At 50.0% G+C, this 10,687-nt stretch overlaps 1 protein-coding gene across 2 annotated transcripts in view; it reads right to left on the bottom strand.

The window, feature by feature from the left end:
- Positions 1 to 10,664, bottom strand: part of ATXN7L1 (ataxin 7 like 1) — a 277,172-nt gene extending 266,508 nt beyond the window's left edge. For both annotated transcript variants that reach the window (XM_013004689.2, XM_030885230.2), the window contains exons 1-2: positions 10,484 to 10,664; positions 9,894 to 9,962 (exon numbers count right to left, since the gene is read on the bottom strand). In XM_013004689.2, the coding sequence (XP_012860143.1) occupies positions 9,894 to 9,962; positions 10,484 to 10,664 (250 nt within the window). The remainder of the gene's footprint in view (positions 1 to 9,893; positions 9,963 to 10,483) is intronic.
- Positions 10,665 to 10,687: the final 23 nt, after the last annotated feature.

Below are 10,687 nucleotides of genomic sequence, written 5' to 3'. Positions count from 1 at the left end.
GGTGAGGTGTGGTGATCAGTCAGTGACTGAGCCCGGCTTCCTGGGGGAGGGGGGGCGGGTACCGGGCCAGCCGCCTCCGCAGCTGGAGGCCCTTGGGTAAAAGCGATCAGACTAGAACAGGTTCTCACTGTGTCTGTGCCTCCCGTTTGAGGTCCACTTCCGAAGGCTATGATGACTGAAACACAGCTTCTGCGTGATGGCTTAGCCCGAAGCGTAGAAACACAGGCTCCACAGAACACTCTCCAGCAAGAAAGCCGCCTAACCTTTCTAAATCAATTCTGAAAGCGCCAGGCCTGCAAACGGTTGACTGAAGGAGTTAATGTGGCCTCTCGGCCCGGAGCAAGGCTGGAGACCACTTGGCATGCAGGTCCGAAGCCCTAGAGAAATTGGATCCTCTCCGGCCCTTCTCATTTCCCCAGCCCTAAGATGGAAATCCTGCAGCCAGTCCCCGCTCACCATCATGCACCTCCCCGTCCCAGACAAACCCCACGGGTAATCAAACCGCAGAGAACGCCCGTTGTATTTCCAGCCAGACTTGAATAGGAGCTGAAATCCTTAATGCTTTACCATGGTGCTTCTGACATGGGGGGCCAACGTACCATAAACGCCATCATTATCTGAATGGGCGCCTGGGGTCCCCGCTGCTCACAGAGAGGGTGGGGGTGGGCCACCCAGGATGATATTCTGAATCTCACTCTTACCGCCATTGACTGTGGAATAAGATGGAGGGTCCAGGCAAGCCTTGGGGACACCTTGGGAGGACAACTTGAGGGACCGAGTTTGTGCTCACTCTCTCGCTCGCTCTCTTTCGGCTCCGCCCCCACCCCCCACCCCACTTCCCACAGAACCCATTGCTCCACACAAGTCTTGACTACCTGATGAGGCAACTTTCCCTAGACGGTAGGCCTGAAAATATCAACAGAATATTTCTGTGAGCACCTGAGTCTGTCATCTGGTGGCCGTACCTCTCACAGTAATGATTCTATACCAGGGCCACTTCTGTTTCCAAAGGGTGACTCAATGCCTGGAGACATTTTCAATGTCTGTCACCACTGGGGAGGGGTGACACTGGATCTCCTAGGCCGGGGAGAGGGGTGTCGCTAAGCACCCTCTGATGCTGAGCGCAGCCCCTGCCACAAGAAGGCACCCAGCTCTAAAGTGCTAACAGTGCCAAGCTTGGCAAAACCCGGGCTGTCATGCGCGCCATCCCCCGACTCTCCCGTCGTCGTCACCCAAGTCAGAACACTTTTCGTAGTTTCCTGAACATTCTAGTCTCTCCTGCTTCTCCACGATCTCGCACATGTTCTTCACTCCACCCCACACAGCTCTCAACGACTCAACTCTGGGTGCAGATACCAGGATCTCGATTAAGTAGACTTCTCTGAGCCCCTCATCTAAACTACCTCCCCTTCCCTCTGCAGGAAGACGAGGCCGTCTGCGCCCCTAAAACGTACTGTCTCAAAAGCGTAAGAGTCAGCACTGACTCGACAGCAGGGGGTTTGGTGTGGGGGTTTGGGCCACAGCCTTCAACAGCACTACCCCATCATCTCTTTCTGGAACACTCCCACGCATGTCACTGTGGGGATGGAGGGCAGAGGCCCGTGGGGGCGCTTTCTCCCTGCTGTCCCCCCACTGGGGCCTAGCCCTGCGCTGACCCCCTGTGAGAGTCCTTGGAATCCATGTCCAAGGCGTGAGTGAAGTCAGCAGTTGTGTTGCTTGGCGTGTGACAGAGAAGAACTGCTGTCTAGCGTGTCCTTGTCTGTAAATGTTATGGGTTCAGCCTGCCAGGTACTGCACTCCTGAGGAGTGGCTGGTGGGTTCGACCCAGAGACCTTTTGATTAGCAGCTGAGCACTTAGCTGGTGTACCACCTGGGTTCCTTAAGAGAGCAGTAGGGTGGGTGGGGAAGTATATTTAAAAATCAACAAGGCACCCAAGGGCTTGCATGGCCATCCTTCTATGAACCGATATGGACAGCTATCTCCGATAAATGAAACGGTAAGATGCTAGATACGATGTATAGTATGCTACCTTAAGGAGCCCTGTCGGTACCATAGAGCAGCCCTGGTGGCATAGTATTAAAGAGCTGGGCTACTAACCACTAGGTCATTAGTTTGAAACCACCAGCAACTCCTCAGGGGAAAGATGAGGTTTTTCTACTCCTGTAAGGAGTTGCAGTCTTAGAAACCCCAAGAGGCAGGTCTACCCTGCCCTAGAGGGTCACTATGAGTCGGCATCCACTCATGGCAGGGAGGAAGGTGGTGCAGTGGAGTAGGGTTGGGCTGCTAACGGGAAGGCTGGTGGTTCACGCACTGCTTGTTGCTCCTAAGGAGAAAGATAAGGCGTTCTTCCCACAAAGATTCATAGTCTTGGAAGCCTTCTACAGGGTCATGAGTTGGGGCCAACTCAAGGGCAGTGGCGTTTTGGGTTTTACACTATCGTTTGTGTAAGAAAAAGATGAGGGAAAAAGCAGGCATTTTTGAAGGCACACGGAATGTCTTTGGAAGAATTCCCAGGCAAGTGGTAAACGGCAGTTCTCTGGGCAGGGGGGTGGACAGGGGGTGGGGGGGCAGAGGTGAGAGAGCAGTACAGTTCACTGTACACTCACCCTTCGGAGTTTATAACAAGTGAGCCATTAGTACCGATTCAACAAGGGTGCAGCCTTGGAACAAAGTAAGCGTGTGTGCCCGCAGAAGGCTACATCTTCTAGCCCCTGACCTGGGCGTTGGGGGGGCCCCCATGTGTTACAGACTAGAACAGCCCCCCTGGGTTTCCTTGTCTGTCATCTTTACAGAAACAGATGAGCAGGCCTTTCTCCCATCATGCCACCGGGTCGGTTCCAATCTTTAGGTTAGTAGCTAAGCCCATCTGCACCGTGCTGATCGGTGACGTCTTCTCTTGGTCAAAATGGAACCATGCTCAGACAACCTCATGGGAGGAGAAGGTGGCGCTGTGGCTGCACGTGGTATGCAGTGACGTATAGGGTTTCCAAGAAGGCCTGTCCTGTGAAGCTAACTTCCTGTTCTGGAAGAAGTGCTTCTCCATAGGGGAGCTCCTATCTGCAAAGCAATAACACATTTGGAAGCATTGCATTTCCACAACTTGGGCCAATTGGTCACATCCTGATAAATGGAAAAAGACGTGCTCAAGGGTTTCATCTTGCTTGGACCCGCAATCAACGCCCGTGGAAACAGCAGTCAAGAGAGCAAAGGGCATGTTGGATTGGGTAAGTCTGCTGCACAAGACCCCTTTTGAGCACTGAAAAGCAAGGACGTTACTTTGAGGACTAGGGTGTGACTGACCCAAGCTGTGGTGGTTTCAAATGGTCTCACATGCGTGTGAAAGTTGGACATTAAATCAAGAAGACAGAAGAATGGCCATTTTTTAATTGTGGAGCTAGCAAAGAATACGGAAAGCACTGTGGACTGCTACAGGGACAAACAAATCTGTCTTAGAAGGACAGCCAGAGTACTTTTGGAGGCAAGGAAGGCAGGACTTCATCTCACGTACTTTGGACATGTTGTCAGGGGAGTCCAGTCCCCGGAGAAGGACATGATGCTTTGAAGAGGCCTTCCATGAGAGGGACTGACACACGTGGCTGCCCCAATAGGCTCAGCCCTAGAACAGCGTGAGGATGGTGTAGGACCGGACAGTATTCCGCTGGTGTGCACAGGGTCACTATGAGTTGGAGCTGGCCCACTGGCAGCTAACAACAACAACAACAACAGTTACAGACTGCTGTTCTTTGTGCCCTCTCTCAGAGCTGCTGTCTTGGAATGAATGCCCCTCTCTCTTCTCCAACAGTTGGATGCAATCGTAAAGCTTAGGAATTCTCCAAGCCCCTATTTCTCCTCTTCCGTGTCCTCTCCCTCCCCACCACCTGTAGACCACTCCCTTTCTCCTGTCTTTCCATCCCAGAGAGCCCCAGAGAAAAGAGATGATAAAGATCCGCCAGAGTGAACAAATGTTACTGCTGGTTAGCAGGGGCGTGGAGGTGGGGGGCTGTAGGCCTAATGGAGAAAGAAGTTGAAATTAATGGTGACGATGAGGTTTATCTGTGTAATCTGTGGACTTCGTGCCTTCCCATCTCCTATTAACATAGATAACAGAGTTGTCTGTATAATGATAAAGGGAAGCCGCCTGCAGTTTCCCATAAATCTCCACTACTTGTCCCTGACTTCTCTGGCTCGGATTCTAAGAACACTTCATTCTTAGCAAGTCAGTTGCCATCTCTTCCCCCACAAATTGCTCCCATCCAGGATTAACTGCAAGGCTCCTCAACTTGGGCTGAACTCCGCTTCCCGGTCCTATTACGTTCCAGCCCAGTTCCGCAAGCCTCTAGGGAGAATCGCAAAACCCTAGAACTACCGTGCATTAATACTGGCCCAAGCTGTTCTGAATGGGAAGCACTACTGCACAAGTTTACCCACATTAAATGAAACTCAATAATAAAACAAAACTCACTGCCATCAAGTTGATTCTGACCCATAGTGACTGTATAAGATAGGGTAGAACTGCCCCTGTGGCTGTAATGCTTTGTGGGATCAGAAAGTCTCATCTTTCTCTGTCTGAGTGGCTGGTGATTTCAAACTGCTGACCTTGTGGTACGCTGCCCAACTCATAGCCCACTATGCCACCAGGTTTCCTTAAATTAAAATCCAGAACCAAACTCAATGCCATTGAATCGTTTATGACTCATAGCAACCCAATAGGACAGGATAGAACTGCCCCTGTGAGTTTCTGAGACTGTAATTCTTAAGAGGAGCAGAAAGCCTCATCGTTCTCCCTCGGAGTGACTGGTAGTTTTAAACAGCTGACCTTGCAGTTAGCGGCTTAACTTGTAACCACTAGACCACCTGGGCTCCTTCGTTAAATGAAAAGGAACATTAAAATATAGTCAAATGCCTGGAAAATGTAGGCTTCCAGAAGACCCAAGCATGGACCCATCATTTGCTTAGGGAGGAGAGGAAATAATTTACCCATCCCTTTTACAACTTTTTTTTAGCTCCCAGACGCTAGACTACATGAGGAAGAAGGAGGTATCAGGATTGCAGGAAGGCTTATTAGCAAGCTGCGATATGCAGATGATACAACTGTGCTGGCTGAAAGCAAGGAGGACTTGAAGCCCTTGCTGATGAAGACCGAGGACTGCAGCCGTGGATTACAACTCAGTGTGGGGAAACCAAAATCCTCCCACTGGACCAACAGATCATAATCATGATAAAGGGAGAAAAGATGGAAATTATCAAGGATTTCATCTTGCTGGGATCCACAATCAATGCTCCCGGAGGCAGAAAATCTGCTGCACAAGGCCTCTTCAAAGTGTTGAAAAACAAGGCTCTCACGGAGGACTAAGGGGCATCTGACGCAAGCCATGCTCTTTTCAACCGCTCCCGATGCATGCGGAAGTTAGACAGCGAATAGGCAGACCGAGGAAGAACGCGTACATTGGAACGACGGTGCTGGCAGAGAACACGTACAATAGCATGGCCTGCCGGCAGAACAAGCCAATCTGTCTTGGAAGAAGTACAGCCAGACTGCGCCTTAGAAGTGAGGCTGGCGAGACTTCCTCTCGTGTATTTTGGACATGTCCCTGGGAGAGACCTCATGCTGGATAAAGGAGAAGGTCAGCTAAAGAGAGATGGACGGACACAGTGGCTGCCATACTGGCCAAAAACACAACAATTGTGAGGTTGGCGCAGGGCCAGGCAGTGTTTCCTTCTGGTACACACACAGTTGCCGTGGGTCAGAACCGACTTGAGGGCACCTAACAACAGCAGGGGTCCCCAGAAAGAACTTCGTAAACTCCTCCTGGCCGAGGCCCCAAACTCCCCAGTAGTTTCCTCTAACCCTCAAACTCCCCAGTAGTTTCCTCTAACCCGCAACGAGACTTGGACAGCCACTTCTTAAATATGCTCCCTTGAAAAGTATAGTATTCACAGAAAGTTGCTTTAAACAAACCATTAGCTTTACAAACGATAAAATAGTTTTGAAACATCCTGTAAATGAGGTATCTGATACAATATATCTCCTCCTTAGTTAAAAGTCCCAGTTACTAATAATAGGAAAGTTTTTACAACTGGCTTCATTAATAATAATAAGGGTGATCATAATAATAGGGAGAAAAGGAACAATAGAAATAAACATTATTTAAGCACTTAAAACTGTGCGCCTTGTGTCTTCTCTCGTTAGCCCTAACCACAAACCCTGCTGTTATGCCCGTCTTACACCCTGAAGGACCCCCAGCCACCAGAGCGCGGCTCCGTGTTTGTGAATTGGCGTTCACGTGCTGCCAGGAGACAAGGGGACGGTCTCCCGAAACCACCGAGAGTTTTCCCTCACACTTAACGAGAGTCTTCAGATAAATTTACTAAGCTGCAGAGATAAAATTTGGTTAGCAGAGACAAATGGTCTTCCCTTGGAATTTATTTTTTACCATAAACACATTTCACATCTTAGATTAGGCGAATAAGGTTTCTGGGAACTGTCCTCTCAGGAAATCCAAACGCCTGACCGGCCAAGCTGATGGAGGTCAGCTCACTCACCAGTGGGAGATGCGCATTACTCAGGGACCTGGCACTCTCTCCCTTCCCAGGCCCGACGGCCACACACCAACCCTAATGGCTTGCAGAGCTCAGATTCTTCCAAATATGCTTGCATACAAGACAATGATTCTTACCACCAACAGGCTACATGCAACGAGAAAATCAGCCAGTATGAAGTGCTTTAAACGATTTCTGATTTATATGAAAACATAATAATTTATAACTTATCAAGGGTTCATGAGGGACGGCGGGTGTGGGAGGGAAGGGAAAAATGAGAAGCTGATACATACCAAGGGCTCAAGTAGAAAATGTTTGAAAACCATGATGGCATCAAATGTACAAATGTGCTTGACACAATGGATGGATGGATGGATTGTGCTAAGAGTTGCACGAGCCCCCAATAAAATGATTAAACAATATATTTCTGATTTAAAGGTTTTGTTTCTTTCTTTGGGGGGGGGTGGCAGTTTCTTTTAAAACGCCATTTGGTATGACTGCATCTCAAATATAAGTATATGCAAAAGGGAAGCTTAAGCTCAGAGGCCCCAAAGGGACCAAGGAGTTTATAGGGTCCCTGCTCCATCTGTACTTTGCAGGTAAGGCCACCAGCCCAGAGACAGGACATGACGTTCTCAAGGTCACCCACTGGGAATGAAGAAGCCCAGCTGTCCCTCCTGCCTTCTCATGGCTCTAGATGTGTCCCCCAGCCCCACATCTAAGCAAGGTATTGGCACCACCTTCTGAACCCACGTCAGGATGTGGCCAGGTTCAAAAGCCCGAGGAAGGGAAGGTGGATTAGCCAAATCTCTCTTGGCCACAAATATTTCAGCGAAGCCGGGGTGAAGTAATCATACCGAGGGAAAGCCTTGCTTACTGCCATGTCACACCTGATAAGAGGTAGACACAAGATCTCCGAGAAGGAATAGGCGTGAACAATGGGGGAGGAACCCTATCACAACCGTCGGTTCTTGAGAAAGTCAGCAAGCGTCTTCTGGAGGCCGTAGCCAGACAGAGGCACAAGGTGACATGATGCTCACTGCCGAGTCCCAGCCCACCGTCCCTCCCTGAGCCCCGTCTAAAACACATATCACCTTGAAATCGGAATCAAAATCTCCTCATTGCATTATGGGGATTGCCAAACTTATTTTATTCTTTCAGTCCTATGCATACCCAAATCTCTTCTCCAGACCCGCGTACTTTCAGCGGGGGTCCTGGTGAAGCTACACGGGCTCACACACAGACGCACACAGGCCACTTTGTGTCCTGCAGCGGAGCATCCACACACAGGGGTAACTCCACCAAGACGAACACACCCAGGCCTCCTGGAGAGTCTGACAACCAAAGGCTCAGACACAGGGTCTCCGCTGGGCCCTGACATCCACTCCATCGGGGCAGAGGTATTTAGTCTGTGCCTATTTCATCCATAAGGAAAACCCAGTGCCCGTGCCAGCAGGACTGCGAGACGTGCTCACCCAAGTCTGCTCCACCAGGCCGCGAACAAAGAGATTTCAGCCCATACGTGGCTATTTTGGTGAACTCAGCAATTGCATGTTACACTGAACAGTGGGTGTCCTTAATGCAAATGCATATAATTAGGAGCTAAATCTTTGTACCTTTACAGGACAAAGGACATAATAAGCAGGATGTACCGCTTGTGACTTCTGAGGAAAGGAGAGCGTTTCATTTTTCCTTAAAAGAATCTATTTCTCATGAGGCACAGGGAATCTGAGAACAAGCATCTTTTGAAATAGAAGAGAAGGAGGGAACAGAATGTGGGTTTCTCGTGTTCAGGTCATAATCCATCAGCCAGGCCGAGTGGTGCCCATCCTCGCCAGCCACTGACCTTTATACTCAACTTCAAGGGTTTTCTACCCGTCACCATCGTCCATGGGAACTTTTCATGGCTGCTGGTCTGAGAACAGAGTCCCACGAGCTTATAAAGATCTCAAGAGTTGGCGAAGCAAAACCCAATCTCAGTGGCTGTTCCCACAGTCACTAAACAACTCGGCAGCCACTTGTCAGAACATCCACGGGACATCATCCCCTCATGCATCCTGAAGACACACGTCAAGATCACACTGAGAAATTTAGTGGCAAACATCTGTAGAATGAGGCTTTGCTCCCAATCAAACTGCTTAATTAGCAGACGCATTATGCTAGAGCCCTGTCCTTGAGCATGCATTTGAACCTCCAGGGGTTGGCTTTCTCCTTTGGAAGCACAATTTTCCCTCTCACTGGATGGTCAGAAAATGTTTGGGCACGGAAAGCTGACTGGGATAGACGTCAGTCCACGAAACCAATTGCCTCTTTCCAAGCAGGATTCAGCTGCCTTACAGGGTCGACGTCGGTGTTTCTGAGAGAGACCTTTCTTGGGCATTGGATGGCCCCTTCTGCCACTCCTTTTGGGCCAATAGTGCTCCTACTGCCCAGTAAAACCTGAGCTCCTTCTCACTTCTCACCACCCTTCTCTGCCTTCCCCTCACTCCCAATGTCAGCCAGTGGTGTGTTAAGACATCAGTTCGGGAACCACAGTTCACCTACTGGCTCAGCAGAAAGTGGCCTCCGGAGGCGGTCCATGGAAGCCCATTGGCCAGTTAGACATGGCAGGCTTGCCCAAGCCAACGGGATATCATTTATGTACGATAGCCACGTGTGTCTAAGGCCCAGTTCCATCAGCCTGTGGCTTCACTCCTCTGAGTCTGAGAGGACCTATCTATTCACAACGTTCCACGTCAAGGATTGCTATTTCCATGCTGGGAAAAGAGAGATGGGCTGGGGGCAGGGGCCGAGGGGTGGGGTGGGGGTGGGAATGCTGTGCACACAGACTCCCCGACTCTGCATACCACTTAACAATCTGCGACTGAATGCAAAGTGGGCCACGTGTGACTTGCTGGAAAGGTTTGCCATGTACGACGGCTTTCAGTGGCGAGTGGAGAGGGAGCTGCTGAAACGACTGACCGCGTGGGGTTCCTTAAACTGTGGTGCGTGTACCCACAAGGCAGGAGCTTTGGGATGCTTGGGATGGGGCTCTTAGTTCTCACGTCTGAGGTTCTGACCCTCCACCATTCGGCAACGATGCCCCGAAGGTGACGGACCCAACATCTGAGGGTCCGAGTGTGGACTCCACTGAAGTGCAGAAAACTTCTGCCTTCCAGTCTTCCTTCTCTGCCCCCCAGTTGTATTTACACTTTCAGAGAAGTTAACACGAATTGATCATCACCTGGGCGTGCTCAATTTTGACAAGCCTTCGTCACTCTGTACCCAGCTGAACAATTCACATTATATTCGAGATCTTGTGAAGATATTCTGCCACACAGGCTAACACTAAAATGCCAGTAGCCCCACTTACCTTCTTTATTAAGCCTCATAACCTCCCTGCTTTTTCCACCCTCTTTTCCAGTCTCTTCTAAATCTACATCTGCAGATGAAAAAGAAAAGGGAGGGGGGAAAAAGAAATAAGAAAAAAGAGGGGGAAAAGGGGAAGAAAAAAAAAAAGCCAAAGTCAGGGGGGGAGGGAGAGTGTTTATTTGCAAACAGACCGATAGAAATATTGTATATGAAAATCTTTCAAAATTTGACAATGCAACATTTTCTCCCAAGTCGGGGTTTCCATCTACCTGGTCCAGATAGGTACCCAAAAAACTATGCAAGCAGCGACAGAGTAGCCTTTTAAACAGAGACACACGGTGGGGCTATGAAAGCCCACCCCGCGTGCTGCCACCGGGAGCCGGGCACAGACAGACAGACAGACAGCCCTGGCAGCCGGGCCTCTCTCCGTGCACTGATGATCTGTCTCTGTGTGTTTATTTAGAGAGAGGGAGAAGCATGGAGGACACCGGGGGCCACTCTCTCTCTCATACACACACTTTTTCCCAGTGGCTCTAGGTGAATGGAAGGGTTACAGGATAATAAAGGAGGAGGAGGCGGTGGGGTTCTTACTGTCGGAGCAGTGTAATTTGGCGGCGTCGATCCAGGAGGACCAGGGTTTTCCCAGAAACGCCTCCGGACTGGGCACTTTGCGATCCAGTGTCGCCATTGCTCTTCCTTCTTGTTGCTTTTTCCCTGTTCCTTCGGCAGCAGCAGCCGAGAGACACGGGATTCGAGAACGCTCCGACGTCATCTTCGGAACGTTCCGACATTGAG

This window comes from Echinops telfairi, unplaced genomic scaffold (assembly GCF_000313985.2).
Source record: "Echinops telfairi isolate 266 unplaced genomic scaffold, ASM31398v2 ScPeMD7_23;HRSCAF=83, whole genome shotgun sequence".
NCBI lineage: Eukaryota > Metazoa > Chordata > Mammalia > Afrosoricida > Tenrecidae > Echinops > Echinops telfairi.
Note: the sequence above shows the minus strand (reverse complement) of the source record. Positions and strands in the feature narration are given on the sequence as shown.